At 34.1% G+C, this 26564-nt stretch overlaps 2 protein-coding genes across 4 annotated transcripts in view; both read right to left on the reverse strand.

Annotated features, from left to right (window-relative positions):
• Nucleotides 1–14386, reverse strand: part of LOC120625821 — a 144234-nt gene extending 129848 nt beyond the window's left edge. For 2 of the 3 annotated variants that reach the window (XM_039893051.1, XM_039893049.1), the window contains exon 1: nt 14113–14386. The gene's annotated coding sequence lies outside the window, so the exon portion shown is untranslated. The remainder of the gene's footprint in view (nt 1–14112) is intronic. The other variant, XM_039893050.1, reaches the window with a different exon arrangement.
• Nucleotides 14387–23589: 9203 nt separating this feature from the next.
• Nucleotides 23590–26564, reverse strand: part of LOC120626071 (elongation of very long chain fatty acids protein 7-like) — a 62683-nt gene continuing 59708 nt past the window's right edge. Inside the window, exon 8 of the mRNA XM_039893358.1 lies at nt 23590–25303. Within this exon, the coding sequence (XP_039749292.1) occupies nt 24958–25303 (346 nt within the window). The 3' untranslated portion in view covers nt 23590–24957. The remainder of the gene's footprint in view (nt 25304–26564) is intronic.

Here is a 26564-nt window from a genome sequence, read left to right on the forward strand (position 1 = left end):
GGGTATGTTCCGTATAGGCTCCGAAACGGCTGGACTGATTTCAATGAAACTTTCAGGGAATCTCCGGATTGACCTGGCGAGTAATCCTGTAAAGTTTGGTGACGATCGGAGCACTCCTATTTTAAAACATTCAAACTGTCAAATACAGCTTTTATTTACTATGATATTCTATTGTGGGGTGTACATGGGTGTAGATAATAATCTTCACCCGCTCGAGAAGAGAATAGAAGAGAATGAATACGGAGAGAAATAAATGATTTAATATATTATGAGACTTAAATTAAAAACTTAATGATGTAAGTTTATTGTTTAAATAAAATAAAGCAAAATCTAGCCCGGCGAAGCGGGCTGGGTACGCTAGTTATTCATAAAAATATTCATCAGTCATCTTAGTACCCATAACACAAGCTACGCATACTTTGGGGCTAGATGGCGGTGTGTGTATTGTCGTAGTATATTTATTTATTATTTATTTATTGTTGCAATGCTGCGTTCCGGTCTGAAGGGCGTGGTTGGCGTTGTTTTTAATCACAGGTTTAACACCTACCCCTTAAATTTGTGGAGACAGGGTGGCATGTTGCAGGGCGTGCTCCTTGCGTGCCCTTTGAGATCTGCACTGTTTTTAAGGCGATGGTTTTCCACTTACCATCCGGTATGCCATCTGCTTGGTCCGTCAAATATTATTATTAAACTTTCTTTACCATTTACCACATTAGTATAAGTAATGGATTAAATGTATCAAATAAAATGCAAGTTATATGCGATGAGTTTAACATCTACATACAAAAATGCGTAAAGGTTAGTCAAGAAAATTGTAGAAAATTAAGTTATCGTTAAAAATATAGCAAAAAATTTTAAGAATTCAAAAGTCTGAAAGTGGTAGTTATTTTAACGCCGTGATTAAGTTCAAAAGCCGTGTAATAATATTTTCATTCTACTAGAAACCTAGTTTTCATTATAATACTCTAGTAATGAAGCTAACAATCGCTTGGTCTTAATAGTAAAGGCATAAGAGCTATATTCCAAAAAATATTCATAAATTGGTAGTCTATGGGACTCTTCACACATATCAATGAAAATTCCCAACTTATTCTTATAGAATTTAATGGCTTTAAGCGGATACAAAAATCATAGTACTCTGACGGTGATCGTAACATGGATATGAATTCGAAAACAGCCCGTTATTTTATGACTGGTTTGTGTTAACAATTTAACATTATTTAAACAAATTCTAAATGTACTCGTAGTTTGCAGGTCAAAAGTAGCGTCATTATTTGTCTATTGAATAAGGATCTATTCTTATAAACTTACAGAGTATAGTGTAGTATTTCTGAATCAAACAAAATAAAACCGTTGTGAGTATATTTTCTACAATACAAACAATTATCAACTACATTTGTGAAAGTCGTCGTCAGCTTGTTTGCCTGATTGCCAGCCCGCAATAAATTTTTTTTTTAGGCACGGGGAAAGTTTCTGTAAGTATACATTTTAAAGCTAGTTGTAGTATTTATTACTATTATAAATTCAGTATATAAGTATATATACCTATATAAAAATGTTATGTCGGTTTGTGTACGCTTCAATAACTCAAAAAGTTCTGCACCGATCGAGCAGAAATTTTAGCATGATATATAATACGCATCAAGGATTGTTTTTATCTATTTTTCTCAACCATTCAATCACAATGTACAGCTAGTATTATATAAGTTTGTTAACTTGCTGTTTATGTATAAATATTTGAGTTGATGTAAATATGTTATGGCACATTGCGATTCCGTGCCGACAAATGTGTATTGAACCCAAACTTCCTACAAGCCCATCGCGTGACTAGAGAAATTTACAAAATTGTTTCGTGCAGTTAACTTGAACTTTATTGTAACGATTTATGGGCGCCTTTCGTTTATCAGAGCTGTTAATAATTTGGTCTTAATAAAAGTAGAACCATGAGGCATAGTGTTCTCTTGGTTATTATGGCGCACTGATCGAGTGGTTTATTTGACTGATATATTGTCCATATTTCATGAATTCATTTTTGCTTCCAATTTATTATTGGCTTTATGGATTGGACGAGTATTTCGGAGTCACACTTCTTTTCACAATCAGCCTAAATACTGCCTTTTTTTGTACTTTTAAACAAGGTGGTATGTGATGATGCAGTCTAAGATGGTAGCGGGCTAACCTGTTAGGGGTATGACTGTTATATTATACCCAAACCCCTTAACGGCGGCATTGTATCGGAACCGCGTTGTATCGCTTGGCGGCACCTTGTTGCCGGTAGGGTGTTAACTATCCGTAGACGAAGTCTCCTACTTAACGACGTGTAACGGTTCTATGGCTTATGTATTGGACAAAGTTTATTTTGCAAACTTAATCTCCGTCTTTCATTTTCGTGTACATCATTCTACTCAATTTATTTCAGTGGCTTCTTGTAGTGGTGGCCATTTTAAACCGATTTGCATCAACATAGCTAAGAACACTGCCTTTCAAACTAAAAATACAAAATCGAAATTTGTTCATCCTCTGGGCCGCTACGATGCCACAGACACACACACACACGAACGGACACGACAAACTTACGTTTTTACGTACGGGAGACAACTTGCAAACGAGCAAAAATTGTTACCTGGCTTGCTACCTTAACCTATGATTCAACAGAAAAACTTTTCTTGTGTCTATCGTAATATCATACAAAATGCAACTTTATCAATAATTAGAGTGTATTGTACGAATTGTTTAATCGACTGTAATTCGAGTGACAACATAAATTTAAGCTGTTAAATTGTAAATAGGCACCCACGAAACACGAATCACCTAGCATGGGTAGCATCGGTAACATGGAATCTGTAAATGTTGTTTTTGATAATAAATATTTTTAATTTTTTTTTTCAACTTATCTCTAAAGACATTTTTTCCAGAAGCCCTCGAATGTGTGAAAAAATCCTTTTCATTTCCCCGGACGAATGTGAGACTTACTAGGAGTGTAGTATATTCATCATTATCGTTATATTAAGCGATAGACGTCCATTGCCAGACATAAGAAGCCTACAACAATATTTTTTGTGGGGATTTCCCGATCCCCTGGTGCTTGTGTACAGCGGTATACCTTGATGCGTTTGATGTTATATTTCCAGCTAGTAGGCAGTGGCGTGCGTAAAGGGTATGCACAGGGTATGCAGATGACATAAAATGAAGAAAATCTCCAGTACGAGTTATAAATACTTAAGGGTAGGCTTTTTATAACTCTAACAGTGCCTATCCTTAAGGTTTTTATATCACAGACAGGAGATTTTCTTCATTTTATGCCATCTGCATACCCTGTGCATACCCTCTATGCACGCCACTGCTAGCAGGGTTTCAAAATTGTAAAAGAAATACAACGCGAACGTCTCTTGAGGGTCTCAGGTAGAAATGAAACCCTTTTTTCATGGAGACGTGAAAAACTTAGTTTTAATTTCCAGCGACGGTCTCAAGTCACTCGGAAGTAAGTCGGCCAAACATTGTGCTAGGCAAATACGACCATACAGGGTGACCTGTGCAAGCGTTGACTATGTTTGCACAGAGGGACGCAATGTGGTTGGACATTTATCTTTGCAATGGAATCTGCAGGGAAATTTTAGTTGAGGTCTTTCAAGGAGTCTCTCGTCAAAAGAAGAAACTGTGCTATAGTAAGTTTGTAGGGACGTCAGACCAAATAATAAAAGTAAAAAAAAACCTTTTCTTATCAAAAAAACTCAATGAAACGTTTGAATATTTCCTTACGCTTATTTATTAATTGTTTATCGCACTAAATACATATTTTCTTGGGGGTTACTGAGTAAAATTAAAAGTCAGCGATGAGTTTAATATATATTAATGTTTTTCGTATATTAAAAAATAATCGTGATGAACTTATCATGAATATAATTGAGGTTTTCCCTCAATTTATTCGTGATAAATTGAAAGATAAGATAAAAGAAGATGGAAAGGGGGGAAAAGGACGTAAGAGATACTGGCTTTTGTAATACAAAAGGTTGGGTTGAGGACTTATAAACAGGTTAAAGAGAGAAATTATTAGAAAAGCTAGGATAAGGCCAAACCGACAGGAGCTTAGGTCTTAAGTTAAAGAAGAAGAAAAAAACATTTTACGCCTTTTCTTAAATATAGTTCACCGGGTACATACCGCGATAATATTATGGGATTTTTCGATATTTCGGCCCAGTTGCATGGATCGTGGTCGCGTGCGGAGGCACGAGATGTCAAGTTGGGTGTATAATAAATTAATACTGTTTATTCAATTGCAAACAAAAATATAGGTACGTCCACTTTGCGGCTTTGAAACTATCCGTCAGATATTTGATAACTAAATACATATTGTGGTTAACCCAGCTTTTAGGCATCAAGCCAAAATACTATCGATTTACTTTCCGGATGATAATTTTTAATACCCTTTGTTGGAGACAAAATGCAAGTAGGTACCGACAGTACAACTGCGATACAGTAGTAATTGTATTGTATATTCTAGAAACGTTGTTAGTGAAACGTTTTAGAATTATTTATTATTTATTTATTCCATTACAATGTCACATAGATTACTTTAATTATTACATTTTTAAAAGAGAATGTTAATCATTATAATTTTGGTAAATATTAATGTCACTTGGTAATTATGTGTTTTCTAATTGGAATTATATTTATGTACAAATAAAATTAAATACAATATTTCATCTAATTTATACATTTGAAATGGAACATTGTGAGGGGGCTATAACCAGAGAGAGATTTCCGTAATTATTATGTCTGTTTGTTTGTTAGTTACCTAGGCTCAACGATGTAACATTCTTTTTTTTTTTTTTTTTAATATATAGACAAGTGCTTGACTGCAATCACACCTGATGGTAAATGATGATGCGGCCTAAGATGAAGCGCGCTTGCCTAGAAGATGCCTATTCACTCAAAGAATAATTCTTGATAAATATTGGCACACATACTGGTGCCCATAAGATCTTTTATATCCGTGGAAAGCACCTTGGAATGTTTGTTGGTTCCGACGGATTTAAAAACGGTTATCCGCTCTACACGATTCCGGATTTTTTTTCTATAGTGATTTCGAAAAAAATTAGTAAGCTACTTCGTAGACGAAAATTAGTAATTCGTTTCTTTTATTTAAATTCACTGACCTAATATCAAGTTTAATAATTAAAAATTGAGATAAAAAATAAATAAATAAAGTGCACGTGTGTATGTACGGTTATGTGTAGACATTAACTACACAGAATTTATCCAGATTTACCAAAATCAGTAATATTTACTGTAGTTAATAAAATATACTAGAAATGTTTGACGTCCTCCCTGTCGCATCGGTGAGCGCTATGAATTTAAGGAAGAGGTCCCCCTATTTATAGTCCGGTTCTATTCTCGACAGAGGCAATTTGGGAATTTATAATCTCTGAATGGTCTGGTCTGGTGTGAGGCTTTGGCCATGGCTAGTTACCACCCTACCGATAAAGAAGTGCCGCTAAGCGATTTAGTATTCCGGTGCGATGTCGCGTAGAAGCCAATTAGGGGTATGACTACCAAACAATTGATGATTTTTTTAATGACAAGGTTGCTTGGAAGCATCCGGCTCCGCTTTCAGCTCTCACAAGATAGAAAAATGAATGTTAAAATGCAAAATGTAAATTGTTGATGTTGGAAAAGAGCAACTGCTGAGTTTCTTGCCGGCTTCTTCTCGGTAGAATCTGCCTACCGAACCGGTGGTAGAATCACTACAAACAGACAGACTTGACGTTTCAAAAGTGCTTATATTAGGCCTACTTGAAATAAATGAATTTTGAATTTTGAAAACTCCCTAACAGGTTAGCCCGCTACCATCTTAGACTGCACCATAGATTATCACCAGGTGAGGTTGCAGTCAAGAGCTAACTTGTAGTGGAATATAAGAAAATAGTGTGATAATATACATAGATAGATATATAAACACGTGATAATAAAAATATAAAATTTTATTTACACTGAACGACTTCTACATATTATCATAGAAAATTAAGGCTGAGGTTGCATACCTACTGAACTATGTTTGTAATGACAAATTTTTGCTCAACGTCTGTCACATGACAAACAACATACTCGTTGAGATAAATTAATCGCACTGCCCGAGGCCTCCACGTGTGACATAACCAGAATACATTTGCATTATACATAGGACCTATTCGCAGAAGGTTAAAGTCTATTTTTGTGTGTGACAGTTGCGTGAGAAGCAGTTCTGTCAGTTGTCAGTCACATTTTAGTCCCACTTTTTCGCTTGAACGCCCCTGTTGGATTTGAGGGAGAGAAACAGAAAATAGATTTCATTGTTGGAAACATTTACATATAGATTATTTTTGTACGAAAATATCTTAATTTTTTTAAAAACATCATATTTAAAGACCATTTAAATCTATGGCTGCATACAATAGCTATTTTAAAGATAACCAATCGTTATTTAAATAAAGGATCCACTTAGGATATTTGCTCTATGGGAGTTAAGTACGTGCGGATTAACAAAATAGGTACATATATTTAATGTAACATAATATTGTTATTAGTATAATAATATTATGTTACATTAAATATAAGTACCTATTGTATTAATGAATGAGAGATATGATATATCATGTAATATTTCGAAACAAAAGAAGTTTCAACTTCAATATATTAATATGTACTAAATGTAATAGAAAATCTTAAATTTAATTACTCATATAAACACGTTAACGATAATATAAACACGTTAACGATAATATATTTCATTTTCATTTTATATAAAAACAAAATTTAATAGTTGATGTAATTGAGCAATGATAAGCAATTTTTTACATCTACTGCTATATATGACAGTTAAAACAAGAACTGCAATTTTTCACCGGGATACAAATTGCCAAATTTATCACCCTGCAGTACTACCAACTACAAACGAGTAAAATAAAAATATATTCCGCAAGACAAATTGATTTGAACAGAAAGTTCTCAGCACAAAGAAAATAGCCGAGTAGCAATTCAAAAAGTGAATTAGTTCGTAGCTGTGAAATTAATCTTACATGCTGGCTCCCAGTTTCTTAAAATTAAGTAGCACTTAAATTAGATCGTTAATTTTAAGGCTGTGTAGAAGCGAATATTGTACTGCGTTATCGTAAACCAGCTATAAATATCGGTGATGCGTCATAAAATAAAACTCCATTAGTAGTTGAGATAAACATTTGTTACGTCCATCAGCAGTATTGTTTTTGTATGTCAATCAAGAAAGAATTATGGTAATGTATGTATCAGACAAAAATACTGTGAACCTTTTTTTTAAATTAATGGCTTAGGGAGTCAAATGTCGTAGAATGCCTGTGACGGACACAATGTTCTCTTGATTGGTATAAAAGCGAAAAGTGAAAAGCGGTAATAGTCTAGTATGTGGGACTTTACTCTCGGGGGACCGAGTTTTAACCCCGGCACGCACCTCTAACTTGTTTAAGTTATGACAGTTTTATTAATTAGATATCACTTTCTTAGACGGTGAAGAAAAACATCGTGATGGACTCTGCTGACAGTTATCAAAAAAAAATCTCAAATATGTGTGAAGTCTACCTATGCGCACTTGGCCAGCAAGTTGGCCGGCTTTCCCCTTGAAGCCAGGAGACCCGAGCTCTGTAATGGGTCGATAAAGATGCACTAGTACAAACTTTAATATCATTGACTCATACTATTCCCCTATATTTACTTAAATATGAATGGAGTGGGAGTATCATACATTCATCCAATCTAGAACTTCATGTAAGCTAACTACACAAAATTAACTGAACATTGATATTTTGATCCCAATCTTTATCGTATTCTCTACGTACCATTTTGGACTTGCTTTTGTACGTAAAGAAAACCGGTTGAATGCTGATAACTTCCGGAGCGCAAGAAATAAGTCTAAGTCGGGGTAGTTTTGTTCTTATTTTTCTTAGTTCACGTGGTGTTTTTATTTCTTTGGCTCGGCTTTTGCTGGCGTCGGTTTTTGTTGGTGCATCTCTTTTATTAAAACTTGTTCATAGGTTTTTTTTCTAACGTACACCTTTATTTAACGCTCCATTACGTTAAGTGATTTTTGAAGCAGTGTATTCTGAAGCGTATTATTTATTCTTTATAAATAAGTAGACGTATCACAGAATTGGTTTCTTATGAACATTTACGGTAGGTTTTTCATTATATTACTCTACTAGCTAGTTGCGCGAGACTTTGTTTGCGTTTTTATCGGTTTATAGTAATCCCGGTGAAGTTCTGGGATAAAAAGGATCCTATCCTATGTCCTATGCAAAAGGTTCTTTATCTATTCGGCAAAAGACCCTGGACTTCTCATCCCAGCAAAGTATCAGGCTCCCAACGAGTAAATAAACGAAGTTATATAAAATAAATAAAAATAAAAATAAAAAGCCTTTTATTTCTTGCATTCCATAGTACAATTTCATTTACAGTGTGCATATAGAATAGATTAGAAATAAATAAATTAAAATTAATGTGATTATGATAAGCAAATAATTACAATGTAATAATAATATATTCAAATCCATTTTATTTTTGTAGTTTCATTTAAAAATGTATAAGTAAATTAATTAGTTTTTGATTTAAGTTAGTGTTATAATTTGCATAACATCTTCACAGTAATCAATTTAATGTTTTTTTAGCAAGAACCCTCTCCATGAAAGGTAAAGGCCTCCTCCAGAGAAGACCAGTACTCTCTATTCTCTGCCGCTCGTAACCAATGAGGACCTGCTACTTTTATGATATCGTCTACCCAGCGTGCATTTGGTCTTCCTCTTTTTTTCTGTCCTAGTGGGCCTGTCCATTGTGTTGTCTTTCTTGTCCATCTGTTATCGCTTAGCCTCGCTACGTGACCAGCCAACGAAGTTATGTATAACGAGTTAATAAAGTTACATTAACTTTCCGACTGGCGCAGTGGGCAACGACCCTGCTTTCTGAGTCCAAGCCCGTGGGTTCGATTCCCACAACTGGAAAGTGTTTGTGTGATAAGCAAGACTGTTTTTTAGTGTCTGGGTGTTTAGCTGTATATTTAAAGTATTTATGTATATTATTCATAAAAATATTCATCAGTCATCTTAGTACCTATAACACAAGCTACGCTTACTTTGGAGCTAGATGGCGATATGTGTATTGTCGTAGTATATAAACTTTTATACGGCTCATCGGCAGTGGCGTGCGTAGAGGGTATGCACAGGGTATACAGATGATATAAAATAAAGAAAATCCCCATTATGTGTTATAAATACTTAACGGTAGGCTTTTTATAACTTACACAATGCATATCATTAAGTTTTTTTTTAACTCTTACTGGAGACGTTCTTCATTTTATATCATCTGCGTGCCCTATGCATACCCACTATTCACGCCACTGCTCATCGGCCAAAATGTTTTTGACACAATTTAGCATTAAATAGCATACATTTAAAATGTTTATTTAACTTCTAAAGATTGACGTCAGATATTTTCAGCCGGACAAAGTGACCGGTTCCTGAGGCATTGTTCAAAATTATAAATAAAGGAAGAAGTCGCTGGCAACTGTTACTTCGCACTATAATTATGGATTTCATTTTATGAAAAAATATAATAAAACTTGATATTTTTTCATGGGATAAAAATATCCTAAAACTTGATATTTTTTTAACTAATAGGGGATCTCTTTGAGAGATCACTAGTAGTGAGTTAGAATGGAAGCTAGTGGTCAAGAATCTCCTTGCATGGCTAGGAGTACAATCTCAAGCCTTCAGTACCCGGCTCTTCATATAACAGCAAATTGTATGGTACTTCAGATGTCAATCGAAGCTTTCTGTTTGCAAAATGATAGCTTTCATTATTTATCGGTAAATTATTTTAACCATTTGTTTCACAATTGAGTTGGTTTCAGGAAGTAGCATAAAATAAGGGATTAAGAGAATTGTGTATAGCCTTCTCCCCAAAATTTCGAATATGAATACATTATTCTTTTGTGGTCGATCCGTGGGAGGTGGAAATGATTGATGTTTGATTCTTAGATACGAAATACTCTACGATTGATAATCATTTGTGAAAATCAATATGAATGTTAAAGGTTGGTTTTAAACAGAAACCTTTTTTAATTAAAGCTTAATTTGTAAATTCACTGATTTGCATAACAGATTCTCTCTAACGAAGATAAAATTTTCTAAGCCATAAATTTTGTAATCCAATAAGTGTAACACTAAATGGAATAACCAATAAATTACAAGAGTTCCGATGGAATCGATGTTCTTCGGCATCCATTCTCGGATATCTTATGATTCATACCTTCCATTGCTCCTTTCTCACTTAGTGAGGTTTCATCTAATGTTTTGTAAAGGTCTTAACAAGCCATGGCAAATCGCTTAACTAGTAATTTAAAGTATAATATTACACTGTGGTTAATATTTATGATTGGGTCAAGAACCTCAAATCGGGCTTGATTGTTACGCATACTGTTTTTATGATTCAACTGATTACAATAGTTATAGTAACCGTTAGTTTATTGCAAGGTTCTTTGATTGGATTTTTAGTTCTGTTTTGTTCCATTATGTTTTTTTATGTTATGTCAGTCTATAGATCTATAATATCAATGCAGGCTGCAGCCTTCATAAGATCCACAACTTCAATTCTTGCTCCAGATAGTTTTTAACATAGTGATAATAAGCTGTGATAATAATACCTAAACGATTTCAAATGTTTTTACTTCAGTTAGTTTGGACCACCTAACGATAATATCTTGTGTCTGGTTTGTGTCTGTTATTAGATAATTCTTAATCACGTGTTTTGTGCAGGTGGGTTTATTGTAGATAAAAATATTTATGGGATAAAGGTTTGGCCTTTAAAGGTTGATTCTATACAGTCACCCAAATTTAAATGAATAATGTACAGAACGTTCTAAATGGTCGTTCATCTCATGTTTTAGGCGTGCCGTTTATAAATCGTAAACTGGTTGGAAATTTACATTTTAGGAACGAGTCCTCATTGTTTTTGGAGCCAGCTTGCATTGAAAACAAACGAAGCGTGGACGAATTTCACTCCATCTGCCTCTACAAATCCGTATTTTGTGCGCAATTCGACGATTACTGAACCTAACGACATGATCTCAATGGCGTAGCGGTACTCTATTGCCTTGAATGTAAGAAGTCCCGGATTCTCAAATTAAGAAAATATGTTAGCTCTGGATGCGTGATACAATATTTCGTTATGATCCAACATTTTTAACACTTTTTTCAGGCTTGTGCTTCACTTCGAACATATTATGATGATGAACAATGAACAATGAATCTAAGGTTCTGCATGCTTATCTAGAAGATGCCAATTCACTGTTGATGAGTATCTTACTCATACAAAAAGTGGCGGAAAATAATAATATAGCAACGTATAAGAAACGCAAAAGAAAATCAATTACGTAATAATAGAGATATTTACGATGCCTCGCGGTTTTATGGTAGAAAGGTGAGAAAGGAACTCGGTGAAATAGCTCTTAGCTTAGCTTAGCTCTAATGGGGTAAATCTCCGAAACATATACCGTAAGATAGTTGACAGATATACAATATGCCTATGCAAGACATAATTGCACAAATAACATATTTATATATGTGTCCACCAATCAAAATCGACACAACAATACGATAACAAGGTTAGAGTAAAAAGGTTAATTAATAATGAATCATATAAGTCTAAATCTATATCAACAAGAAAGTTTTAAAATGGTTCTTCATTATTGAAACGCCATAGTTACAAATTTATAGATTGACTAAAACATTTCCACTCTTTCGCTTTGCACAGCCAGTAAAAAGCTGAGATATTTGTCAAGCGCTAAACTATTACCCGAGAAAAAATCTGAGCGATTCGTCGATTAGAACCTGAATAGAAAATTACTTATTGAGTTTATTAAAGTGTTTGAAAGAAGGTTGAAAGGGGTGAGTGAAAAAGTAGCAGAACTCTTTTGACCACTGACGGAATTGCAGAGGCTATTATAGAAGTTTGTAAAGCCACTAGTTCTGGATGAATCACTAGTTTCTGAAGCCATTTGGCTGAGTTCTCTGAATGCTAGATTGAAATCGAGTTTTAGTTCTATTCCCGAGATACGATTGTCTGTCTTAACTGCAATACGTACTACTTTAAAAGTAATGAACAGTAACGATTTTTTCCGTAGATAATAATATATCTGATGGAAAAAAAAAATTTGAGTGGAAAAGCTTAGATTGTATTATTTGTTCTACGGCATATAATGATACGTACAATCTAAACATTTCCGTTACATTTTTTTTAATGTAAGGGTTCGGTTCGTCTATATGAATACAGAACTATAATTTTCAATTATAATTAACTATACGAAATTCTAAAACAATTTCATATGACAAACATAAAAATGTATGATTTTGCATTTTCTTTTGCTTCTAACAGACTTATAAAAAGGAGGCGGTTCTTAATTCGTTACCTCAAAACTCTTTCATTTAAAAACCGATTAGATACGTTTTTTATAGTCTAAAACTGATGGACAACTAAAATGCAATAAATTATTTTGTACAACTTTTTAAGTCAGTCCCAAATTAAATATATACTATATAGTACTGGTTGATTCTTGCTTTTTTTTTCGATGTCATTTCTACTCTAAATATTGTTATCAAAAACTTTCGAATAAGCAAATCAGCAGTGGAATAGCCAAATAGAGATAAATCGACTGATTGCAACCTACATCTGTGATTTCACTTAATTCATCGTTGTTTTTAATACTATTTAACTCTTTCATTTATTGACTCTGCCTCTACAATTTCACACAACAATATGTGGAATCGTATAATTAATGCACCCCAAAGATTCCGCGACAATTGCAACCAGCGCTACGTTTCAACTAGCTTTTGTTTTGTTTGAGATAAAAACAAGAGTGCAGACTTTGCAAGTAAATTCAGTCTACCATGACTACCATGACTATAATATTTCTATTATAGTTACGCAATATAGTATAGATTTTGTCGCTTCAATAGAGGTATTAATGTATATCTATATGGGGATCTTTGCAGTTGAATTTTATTTACATCATACATTTACATTTATCACATTAGTGTCTTTATTAAGATTTTCTGCTATATTCACGTACGATATTAATCAAAATAACCCATTTATTCAAATTAAAATATTAGTAAATCGAAGTTTTTTAGCTCTTGTGTAAATACAAATTTACCTAACATTATACTTGCCATACCTACAGACTACTAAGTCAAGTCTGTTGGCAGCGAATCTACCACGGGTTTGTAATTCATATAGTGCTGAGAAGAAACCAGTAAGAAATTCAGAAGCTTCTCTTTTACATTTGTCCATTTTATATACCCACCTAATGTTATTGGCCAAATCAAACAACTTCAAAATTGCGTCAAAATTTACTCTATAATAAAATAGTTAGCTAGTTTAGATTATCTAAACCAAATACAGATTCAGTTAACTCATTGTTATTTTTTAATCATGAACTATAATTAGTAAACTCCTGTGAGTCTTCGTCTGTACGAAGAATAAATAGAATAATCCAAAACTCAACATATTAATGAACCACAGAAATAGATAGGCTAGAACAAAATAAAAATGTCTCTGTTAGGTGAAAACGTAAAATTAAATGTAAACAAAAAAAATATTTGATATATATTTCATATTTGCATACATTAATATTTATTTATTAGAATTATATCAATAAAGGATTGAAATGGATAAGCACGTTTTATGGTAATTGTATAATACTATAATATTTCAACCCCAAAGATGACCAAATCACTATCACTACTGTTTTGAATCTAAATATTTACAAAGGAGAAGCTAAAACAAGGCTCGTAACGCACACATTTCTTATATACGAACAGAGGGAAGGCCAAATAACTGGAGCAATGCTATAGAATAGTATCAATAAAATTTTGGCAGTGACAAAAACACGAAAATTTGCAACACAAATCGCACTGCAGTATCTAGTGCAGAGGTTTTTGTGTGCGGGTTTAAAGAAACCCTCTGATTAGCATATTACACGGACACCCACTCTTTATGTGGTCCAAACATCATTCCATTAAAGTGTATATCTCAACCCCAAGTTGGACACATTACCGATTAAAGCTCACAGTTACGACCGATTTATTGCCGTACAAAATGTTGTTTTATATCATTATTCAAGATACTGGAACGCTGGGTGCAAAGCTTCTTGACGTTACCACTCAATACAACAGGTCCGTTCACATTTTTGTAACAGATAACACTTCGGGCGGCACATGTACACTGTATCTATGCATATTTTAGTGGTTCGGAGAGAGATTTTTGGGTTATTTTGTTGTATTTTGAATGAGAGGTGTGCGGGGATGCGACGCGGCGGTCTGGCGATCCCTTCGCGCGCGCATGAACGACTGATTGTGTTACCCCGGCCGAAGGTTTCGTCCCGGCCGGCGCACGACGTAGACTTCAACCGCGTTCCGTTTTAAGCACAAAAATATGGATTCCCGATTTTACTACTCCCGATTATATCATTTTCAAAAAATAATTAACTATTCCTTATTATATATTGGAACCTGTGTGTATATGTGCAAGAAGTTTAAGTATAATTTACAAAATACTAAATGTATTTATTTATTTAATCGTGGTTTTTCGTTTTTATTCCAATATTTTAAGCCTCAGATTGCCTTGCAAAATTCTGGTAAGAATTCTCAATAATAGTAAAATTTTAATAGTTTACCAAATAAAACGTTAATTTAACAATTTGCGCTTAGAACGGAACGGGTAAATAAATCGGCAACTGTGTCGCCATCTCACTCGCTCTACTTGTACCAAAGGTCCCAGAGTGGTGCGTGTTTCAACCCTGTGTACCCTTCTCAATGCAGGGTAACACTATCCAGTATAACATGAACCACGCTTTTGTTCGTTGTATCCGTTTTCGTTTATATTAATCGCGAGGCCGGGCGAATCGCGGAGTTCCATTCATATTTGGTTTGGTGGGTTTGTTACAATACAGAACGTAGGGCTACAATTTTAGGGCCAACAAATGAGAAAGGGGAGAAAAAACGTCCGAACGTCAGGTTTATTGACATTTCGCCGGGCGATAATTAAGGCTTACGAGGGTTACGAGGGTCCATGGAACTTATCGGCACACCGTTAAATTTTAAAGCTGGGATTTTCGTTTCAATTAGTTCATTCCAATTGGCTCTTAAACGAGGTTGTAACAGAGCGCTCATTTTTATTGGATTTCGGCGTTTAACAGGTAAGTAGGTATTTAATGGGGATCTGTCGCATGGTAGTAAAAAAAAAAGCCCGTCTTTTGCTCAGTACGCTTTGACGTGGGGTCTTTAATTAACTCTCAATTGAATTAACTAAAGCTCTGAAATTTGCTTCGACAGTTTTAAATACAAGTTTATTGCAGACGTCATTTATTAGAGTTTTAAAAGAAATGTCAGTACTGGGATAAAAAAAGAATAAGAAGAGGAAATACTTTATGGCACACACACATAAAAATATATAAAACGTGTCAAAAATTGCAAGATATAGAGAGTCTTTCTGTTTATCTGTTTCTAAATAATCTGTAAATATGCTCCAAGCTCGAAGATCACGTAAAACCGTCTGTCCCGTTTAATTACAGTTACATTTTAGTTACATTATGTATGTTACATTTTATAATACTCCAAAGAGAGAGGAGGCTGTGTCAAGTCTGTGACTTATCTACCATAGACATACACACCTGCAAAGTCTGACATATACATGTCATGAAAATTAAGCTTAAGGAGAATTACCGAAGATCTGTTTGGTGTGGAGCATAAGGATTTAAGAAATTATAAATTACACCGTACAGATTCTCCTGCTTTTCGCGGAGTATGTATCTATGTGAACAAAAAAACATCACCTCAAAATTTTTCGATGCTGATGAGCTTCGGCCCCGTATTGGAGGTATTGGCTTAATATAAGTCAAAAGTCAAAGTCAAAGTCAAAAATATCTTTATTCAAGTAGGCCCATAGGTGGCACTTTTGATGCGTACATAAGAATTACACGGTAGTGAGATGATGGCGATAACCACATTCGTAAACTTAAAACTAAAGCTACGAAGGTTCCAAACGCGTCCTGGTCTAAGAAGAAGCCCACAACAAACTTAGCCGGGTGTTTTTTTTTGTTATCATCATCTCACAATGTCATTTAAAATTATTAGAAGAGTAACCTGGTTAGGGCAATAATTTACACCCATTATAACAAACAGCCACACCCCCTGCACAGGTTAGCCCTCTACCATCTTAGATTGTATTATCAGTGACCACCAGGTGAGATTGTAGTCATGGGATATCCCATCTAAGGCCTATAACAGTCCACTGCTGGACTGAGGGCTTTTCCCAAGGTGGTCCACTATCACCGCGCTGGGCAGACGGATCGCAGTAGATAATAGTAGTGGCACAGAGGAAGCTGCCTCATGTTGAAACAGCTAGGCTTGTTTATTTCGCATACTTTCACAGTATTATGTCCTATGGGATCTTGCTGTGGGGAAAAGCTGCAGATATTGAAAGTATATTTATACTACAGAAAAGAGCCGTACGATCAATATATAAACTTGGATCACGCGAATCGCTTCGTGAAAAATTTAAACAAATAGGTATTCTTACAGTAGCTTCGCAATACATTTATAATAATATAGTCTTTGTGAGGCAAAATATTACTCTTTATAAATCAAAAGCTGAAATTAACAATCGACTTACCAGAAACGGTCATAAATTAGTGATATCTGCATAGGTATATATATATCTTTTTAGTTGTACTAGAGCTTCTTATGACAGAGCCGAGGAAGTACTATCGCCATAAGTTTTTCTGCCGCTAAGCAGCATTGTTGCAATTCTGTGTTCCAGTGTGAAGGAGGTGGTTTGCTGGTCAGGCGTTACAACAAAGCCACAGATTGATAGACACAGAGCGGCACGTTGCAGGACGTGCTCCTTGCATACCCTGTGAAGTATTGCTCTGTTTATAGGCGATGGTTTTCCACCTACCATCAGGTGGCCCATCGGATAGGTCCGTCAATCACTCATAATGAAATATAAAATGACAGCGGAGAAGTAAATCATCAAAAGTTGATAATTTTAATCATATATTCATATGTTCATCTTTGCTGATCCGTCATCTAGGAAATTCTGCTCTAATTATTTATGGATTGATCAGCACTACTCTTGCTGCAATTAAACTGCAATTACCTATAGCAGTTTACCTAATTGCTGGTCTTTCAAAGTTTAGATAATATCCTAACAATTTTGAAAACTTTATTATTTTGTTAGTATAAAGTAAGGTTTTGAAAATTAATTTAAATGAAAAAATGTTATCTCAACTCTCAGTTCGACTGAATTCTTTGATAAAGTCAAGATCAGCACGAGCGCCATCTGCTATCATTTTTATCAACAAACTGAACGCCTTTGAGAACCTTTCCAAAGTTATACAATTACAACACCTCCAACAAGTTTCAGTGATGTTCAATAGATGGCACTGCTTTATTAGGAGTATCTACTTGCCGATCTTATGGAAGCTTTGTATTATATTCTGTTTGTGTTGGTGTTTTGATATGGTAGGTACGCCTTTTTATTAGTGATCGATTGTTAGCGCCCAAACTACGAGTGTTTAATTAACTTTTAAGTGTACTTAGCTATGATAAATATATTTTATTGATAAGTAATAAAAAGAAGTACAAGTTACAGTCATAAGACGCGCGGCAGATGTATAACGTCTTCAATTATATATGAAAACATCAAACATGATTATAGGTATTCTTTTTTTTTGGCGTGGTGGAAAAGCTTTATTGCTACCCTTGGGCAGGACGGAGGTTATCTGGGACTCCCCCCTCTTAATGGGGTAAACCCAAAAAAAAACCATCACGGCATGCCCCTCTTGTTGGCTTTGTTAGACGCCCGGAGAACCCATTTTATACCTAGCCTTTTTATAGTTTAGTAGAGCTTATCCTAACTAATATTATACATTCAAAAGTATGTTTGTCTGTATGTTTGTTTGTCTGTGTTTTGCCTAGCTTAACGCCGTGACTAAGTAGCCAATCGAATTGTTTTTTGGCATAGAGTTCGTTGAAAAGACAGAGAGTAAGCAACATAAGCTAATCCCAGGAAATCCCAACGAGTTCCCAAGCGAGGTACGAAGAACGCAAATAACATTAGATAAATAATTTAAAAAACTTAAATAAAAAACTTAAAAAAAGAATTATTTTCTCTGGACTGGTGGCAGGCTAAGCCCATGGCTGGCTACCACCCTAATGTCAAAGACGTCTCGCTGAGCATTAAGCGTTCCGGTACGGTGCAGTTTCGAAACTGATTTACAATAGGCTAGCGAGTTACCACCAGGTGAGATTGCAGTAAATGGTTAACTTGTAGTGAATTTTAAAAAAGCTGTTAGCATCATTAGCACGCAAACGAAACTTCGAACTTTTGAATTCTTTATTTAGTTGGTAATTTGACTAGGTTTAATGGTCAAACATGAGCCTCATAAGAAGGCTCAGAGTCACTCAGCGGACGATGGAGAGAGCTATGCTCGGAGTATCTTTACGTGGTCAAATTAAAAATGTGGTGATCCGTAGAGGATCCAAAGTTACCGACGTAGCTTGACGAGTCGCAAGCTAAAGTGGTAATTTGCGGGGCATATTATTCGGACAAAGGATGGACGTTTGGGTCCCGAGGTGCTGGAATGGCAGCCCCGCACTAGTGGACAGACGACATCAAGCGCGTCGCAGGTAGCCGCTGGATCCAAGCGGAACAAAACCGTGGAACTTGGGACTCCCTAAAAGACCTATGTCCAGCAGTGGACGTCCATTGGTTGATATGATGATTGGTCAAGCACATAGATGCTGGTGTGATCCTAAAGGCGTGTTAACATAACGCCCACAGGCGCGGCGGCTCGCTGTTTTCCATTATCCGTTATCCATCGTTAGTGTTAAGTCACAACTTATTAGAATAAAATGTTCAGTGTAGTATCCACTTGTCAGATGACGGTATCCGGCAAAAATCTATTTTTTCCACATTTTTGATGTGAAACATTTATAGGCGAGGGTAAACCTAATTGTTGGCGAGGCGATACATGCAGGTAGCTATGTACTACACGAAGTCTATAAGTAGTAGTGTGTATAGTGTATACAGTATTGTTTATTACTTTACATATGTGAGTATCCTCACATGTGTTTTACCATATATGTCTGTCAGCGATAATACAGGAAGTGAAAGTGTACAGCCTCCTACAAAGAAAGCAAAATCACACTATAATTGTAAGGCTTTACCTTTTCACAATGCCACATCTGATTCCTGTTGTAATCATGAAAATATGAAAATGATAAAGCAGGCGAATCTGTATGGTGTAATGTAAACTCATTCAATGTATTCAAAACTAAGTTAGCTTCTTATATATTAAGTAATACCAATAAATTTAAAGACGAATACATTGAATGAGTAGATAATAGTAAAATTGAATTTAGTTTAGTCTAATGGCGAAGTGTATTAATTTATTATAGAAAATTAAGTTTCCTATGACTTAGGTCTTTTTATAGGAATAAATGTCTTTAAACCTAAACCTACTTTCGCAAATAATTTAAGCAAAAACTTGTTAGAATAGTGCGTCAGTTTTCTCACATTTTTCTTGTTTTTGTTTGTTATACTATACTAATATAACTAAAGTAACTTTCTGTCTGGCGTTACATTACATTTTTAAGATATATTTGATATTATTTAGTATTATTGGAATATTGCATGGTTACGTATAGTGTAGCATAAGATTAATATTGTTAGGTCATATTTAAAATGTAAAAGGTTGTGTAGTTAAAATATTTTTAAGATTTGTTTTTATATTTATTTTTAATATTAATTAGTATTAAAATAATTTATTAGATTAGGCAGCTGTTTAAGATATTTCCGTGGCCTCATCTGGACTAGGGTTTTAGCTGAAAATCAGCGCTGCTTTTATACCCGGCAGGGCATATATCACATTCTGAGCTGGAGCCTTTTACTAGATTACAAACTTAATCCTGGCACTTCTGCTATATCTACTACCTAATGAGCACGTGTTGTGAATTGTAATGTGTGGCATAACTTTCGAACTGTATCCCGTTGCCTGCGACTTCGTTCTTGTAGCATGTCGCATGTTTATAAAAACACCTTCGCATTTTCATAACTTTGACAAATATTAACAAATTTGTTTACAATTTAAAGTATACCGGAAAAGATAAATTATGCAGAATATAGCTACGAGCTATCATATTATTTTCGTAGGAATTTCTCGAACGGTTCGACAGTAATTACCGTTGTATGTACCCATTACAACAAAAATCTTAGTTAAGAATCTTGAGAAAAGTTTAATTGATGCATGTATACTGGTGTTTCGAATACAGTGCGGCCAATTTGTCCGTATACTAAATGCAAACAAACAAATGTCAGGCCGTCTGCTTTGTGAAAGGGTAAACAGCAAAAATTAGAATACATTCTAATCTCTATTATATAAAAATAAAAAATAAAATGTTGTTCACCTCTGAAATAGTAAAATAAGCAATCCTAACATCATCTTAAATGTTCACGACCTGACATTTGTTTGGTTCTCGGATAAATTTGCCGCACTTAAGGTCGCTGGTGGTATAATAAAAAATAGTTATGTTAAATATATTTTTAATAATGTAAAAAAGTGTACATTTACGAGTACAATAAAGTCGTATCTTTGTCTTAAATTATTATTTATATACATAAAATAGGCTATACTTTCTACAACTGACTGGTATACATTGGCCTTTAAAATATCTAGTATACGCGCCTAAATATATTATTCCACCGGAAGCTATAATGTTTAGCTATAAATTATACCGAAATAGCTAAAATAATATATCTTGAATATTGTAATACTGTTATTAGCCTTTTTTCCTAAGTTAGATCTAGCATAAGACAAGTTTTACTTATATTTTTGGTCTAATGCCTTATTGGTAGATAATAATTGTTTTCAGCATATAGGCATTTAACCATACTAGGGCCTTTAGACATGGCAACATTTTCACGTGCAGTTACTATATAATATTTACCTTTTGGCCGAATACGTTGCATTACGTACCTGCATTTTGTAGCGCTGCCCACGTGCTTTTGTAAAAGATACGCCGTAAACTTGGTATGAAAGGCGTATGCTTTAAAAATATTTCCAAGCAATTCAATAACAATATTCGTAGGTACACAGTATTTGCAGATTAAATTTACAATATTTACATTTACACCTAAGATTAAATAAAGCTTAATACGGGATAGATATAAGTAGAGGACGGAAGAAAATGAGGTAGTTAAAATAATAAAAAAGAGATAAATCAAAAAATAGTACAGTCTGAGAAAATGTTACTATACAAAAAATATATAGCACCAAAATGGTAACTAAGACTATCTAATATAAAATATTATTAAAAATACTTTTTAAAAGCTTAATTTTCAACAATAACATTTTTAATACTTAAGATAGTTTTAAAATTAATTTTAGTCCGACAAGTTCTCAACTGGTTTTCCTCATACAAAAGGCATAATTAGAAAGCGTCGGTTGTATATCAATCCCAAATAACGTAAGGAAGTCTGGACACTACCGGTTGCACACTGTCAACAAAGATTCAGCAATAGCAGGACTATGCGCTGTACTGCACTGTTGGCATCGGTTATATTTTATTGCTTCTACACTTTACAGGTTTTGACAAAGTCATATCAAAACTTTAAATTTTGATATCTACGAATTGATGTAAAACTAAGATGCCCTTACAGACAAATAAGAAACTGGTACAACGTGATAAGTATATCCTGTATTTATTAATGCTTCGTTTGTGTTAGTTCCAATGTGATATTGCGCAGAAGTAGATTACAATGCGTGTTATTAGATTTATAACACGCATTGTATCATAATTTATCATGGATATGTGATATGTGGAGCTTGGAGGTTCTATAAGAAGTTGGGAACCCAAGATAGCGACTTCACACCGGAAAACTAAGAGTTAGTATACTGAGTAGATATACATTATCAATTATTATTATAAAACGAGACAAAGGGGGTCTCTGACGTCTGTCACAGAAGACAAAAGAGTGTCCACATGCCAAAGATAGACATACCCATCGTTTGAGATGATGTTCGAAAAGCACACAAATAATAAACCGTCTTCTTTACATAACGGTATTTTTAATACGGCCTAGTCCCTGAACACTGCACTGTTGTGTATGGATACAGCTTTATACGTCCCCAAAAACACCGTCTTCAGCGAAATTTTATTAGTACTCGTTTTATTTTCGTCTTCGTATAAATTGATAGTACTAAACATGAACTATCTTTATCTTTTATTGATTCAATAAAAGAAAAAGGAATGGAGGGTTCGACTTATTTTAAGTATATTACCATTAATACTTACAGAGTATGTACAGAAAGTCTTTTAGGGCTTAATTAAATATCTCAATTTCCAAACTAGAAGTTCCTTATCGTCAATAAGTGCAATTAAATATTATTTAAATCATGATTAATTTTGTAGTTTAAAATATATTCAAATTTTTTATTTGAATATATTTTTAATCAAATAAACTGTTTTTTATGCGTGCTTTCTCGATTTAAGGAAAAATATATATTCGATTAACTAAAAACAGGCGTACTTGCACTATTATGGCTTATATACCTTTAGTCTTCGTGTAGGAGAGTAAAATTATTTTTAATCACTATTACAGGTTCTTATAAGGTATTATTAAAAAAGATTTGGTTCAGGAAACTTCTAGTATGGTAAAATACGTAAGGACGTACGTATTATGCACAAATGGTTTACATGTTTTAATTTGGTCCACTATAAAAGTTGCTTGACAATGATTTTGCAAAGTATTTTTTTATTTTGCCAAAAGAAAACCTCTTAAAAAGAAAATAAACATTTGATTCTAAAATTTAACTAGTCCCTTGTTACTTTTTCTTATATTTTTATATTATAGCTTATATTAATACTAAACAATTGAGCCTTTCCATCTTATACACAAGACTATGACAATACTTTAAACAACATCATAATCGGTAAAGCTTCGACTCTAGAAATTACACAGTGACTTTTTTTCGTCGCACAATATTGACCCAGACAAGAATTTTTATGAAAAAAAAAACAACTATAGATTGGGGTTTAAGAAGAATCCTATACCGAATGTAAGCGGCGCGGAGCGGCGGTGGTATTCATTCAATAAATTGCAGTGGTTTTATGCAGCGTATAAAATATTAAACTAGGGACTTAGTTTGATAAGCTGCTTACTTTTTAAATGCAGAAATTAATATTTAATGTTTTATGACTGATGTAGTAATCTTGAATTATTTTGAATATTGATTATTAATATTGTAGATGCGTTAACAAAGCTGTGTATTTTCGACGATAAAAAAATCACTGTGATGGTATACACTTCAAAATGTTATGTAAATGCAAATAACATTAGTATAAAAAATGGCATAATTCCAAAGGAAAAAAAACTACTCTTCATATTTTTAAATCAAAAAACCGTTACTTCATAATAGTTTATTTCAATTTTGTAAAGAAAAAGCTCTTGTACTTTATTATTTAACTGTGTTCCAATCGAGAGTGTGTATACACAATTAAACGTAAAATTATATTTTCGGACGATAGTAATTATTACAAAAAAAAAAATATTATTCGTATGTTTTTATTGTATTACGTTGCCGTAATTTAAAGCATTATTCCACTCGAGAATTATTCGAAGATCATATTTTCTAATGTTATTCACAGTAATTTTGTATGATGCAATAACTTTCGAACATCATATTATGTTTATTGTTACGTATACCTTCATTAAATTGTTTACATGAGCCACCTAATTAGTATATGTCCGAGTTTTAATTTTTTCAATACATTTGCAAACTAAAGCCCTTCAAAATTACCTTTTCGCTTTGCAAGCCTTTCACGGGGCTAACGGGCGGCGAAAAGGAAAATACTACCGTGGTACTTAAAATCATATGTTTTTGTTATGTGCCCTAAAAATACTACAGCATGGTTTTAAAATGAGACCTTGCTATGAAACTGGGCGTATCATCACATATGTATCCTGCCACGAAGCTAAATGAACTAGATTCTTTAATCAATAATAAAATAGATAATATTGATAAGGGGGGCAGGGGGAGATAGGAATAAAAGGTGCGATCAGTCCTCCAGCTCCCGAAGAGGGGACAGATCAAACAGATTATTTTGAGTCTGTCTGTGGTTAAGAGCTGTCAATGCCGATTCGTCAAAAACGATCGATTTAATATGTTAAGCTAACTATCAAAACTATCCCTACTATATATATAGTAGCACATACGATGCGCACAAATTGGAAAGAATTAGATGTGGAATAGTGCACAGAGCACAGAGCCGGGCTTTAATGTAGCATTTTAAGATAATAATCAATCTAATCCAAAATCTTCAGATGGCATATTGAATTTACGAGTGCTACCCTTATCTATAGGGGAAAAAAGAGGAGAAAAAGAATAGCACTCCTCAATTCAATCTATCCTCTTATTTTTTTTGTAGATTGATTATTCGTTAATTTTGGCCATAGTAGTCAGCTTTCTGATATCGGATCTAGTAATGTCACGCTCTTTAAAAAGTGCAGATACACGCATTCGCGCTTTGTTAGAAATCTTTACTGCCACCACAAAAGGCACTAGAGCAGGATAGACATATATGTGTCTCACGTGCCAGCTTTGTGCTCGTCAGCACATTATAAAGTCTCTGCACTGTACTGAACTGCATCGTCTATACGCCTATGTGTGAAGTCTTCTGTAACGTTCTGACAACAACAAATGTATTGAAAAACTTAAGACTCGTTATGTTTTATTGTCATCCTATTCAGCAAGAAAGCCTTTGTACCGTTCGTTTCTTTTAAAATATTTACAATAGTCTTATTAGTCACTTTCACACTGTCTATAGTACGCTCATCGGACTAATGCACTTTTTCTTTTACAATGTGACCGTTGGCATATCCGTTTGTTATACTCGTCTCAGCAGTAACATTGCCGTTTGTCGTAGCATGGCCATTGGATATTGCATGTCCATTGGTCAACGCGTGGCCATTTGTCATGGCATGACCATTTCCTATCGCATGGCCATTGGTTGAAGCATAGCCATTCGTTTTAGCATGGCTATTTGCAATATAACCATTATTATTGTTATTATTACAAGCGTCAACTTTTAGTTTAGGTTTTTCTTTCCTGTAAGCTTGTATGTAGAAGTTTGTGAAGAGCACTATGAAGATTGATGAGTGAAGTATCAGACCGGATGCGATGACTCTGTAACAAATTCCAGGCATCAATAAGGTCATAGGAGTTATTTATCATCTTTTTATGGTGATAATGATATTCATGTGATGTTAATGTAGACGATTACATTAAAGCGCCATTATTCATCTCACACTTTAATAGTAGTTAAGAAACACATAATGTCATCGGTGATCTCTTGTTATGTATTTTTATGTTTTCTATACTTGAGATCAAAAAATTTTACGAACAATTCTTTTATTTGAATGGTTCCTGAAAGTTAGCTTACGGACCAACATTGGATGAAGCTTTGCTTATGATTTCCACTCAGATATTAAATCTCTTGTCAATCTGATGTGGTTATAGGCTTTTGTTGTTTTGATATATTTAAATTTATTATTTAATTGTACTTTAAAATCAGTCAGACAGTAGTAGTAGATACTAAGTATGTATTTGCTGTTCTAATTAGGTAAGTACTTTTTTTACACTCATCAAGTTGTTTGAAAGTAAACACAATCAAATTATAATTGCTCACACACTATAACCACATAAGAGAGCGGACTGTAACATTTAAAGCCTGCTTTCAAAAATGAAATGAATTTACCTAACATCATCAGTTACGGTTAAAAAAAAACAATAAAACAACTAATAACAGTCATCCGAATTACAAAGTAACGCTGCAAAACGGATGTGATGTGATGTAACTCGTAAGATAGATGTGATTATACTGACGATTCTTAAATGGATCTGAACATTAGTGAAGTCATAAAAAAGTATAATTTAGGCACAATATTAAAAATGTATCTTAACCAAAATCTCGTCATCAACAATTGATATGAGATAAATTTTAATCTTAGATTGGTGACAACGTTATTTTTTTCAGCTGTTAAAATAGACTGTGTCAAAATGCACCAAACTTTCGCTATCTATGTTTCTCTTCCGGCGTTCATGTTTCCTGCTAAGTATTATTCGAATATCTTAAAGGCAAAAGTGTATCGATATCTTCTAAGCAATAGTCAAAGTTGACTTGATTATGACTCTGCATCAGTCATAATTGAGGTCAAACATACCAAGCCATGCAAAATAAGTAAAAGTAGACCAATAAACTTAAATATAAATAAAAAGTCGGAAGTTCTACGGACTTCTTCCGACTAGTTCTCTTTTACTATTGCCTTTTGCTTAAATACAGTATTTTATCCAGAGGACGAGAATCACGATCCGAGATAATGTACAATAAAGTAGGATAGGATTTACAAAATCACTGTGGTAGTTCAAATGTTACGTGAAGAACAAG

Source organism: Pararge aegeria, chromosome 8 (genome assembly GCF_905163445.1).
Source record: "Pararge aegeria chromosome 8, ilParAegt1.1, whole genome shotgun sequence".
NCBI classification, from domain to species: Eukaryota; Metazoa; Arthropoda; class Insecta; order Lepidoptera; family Nymphalidae; genus Pararge; species Pararge aegeria.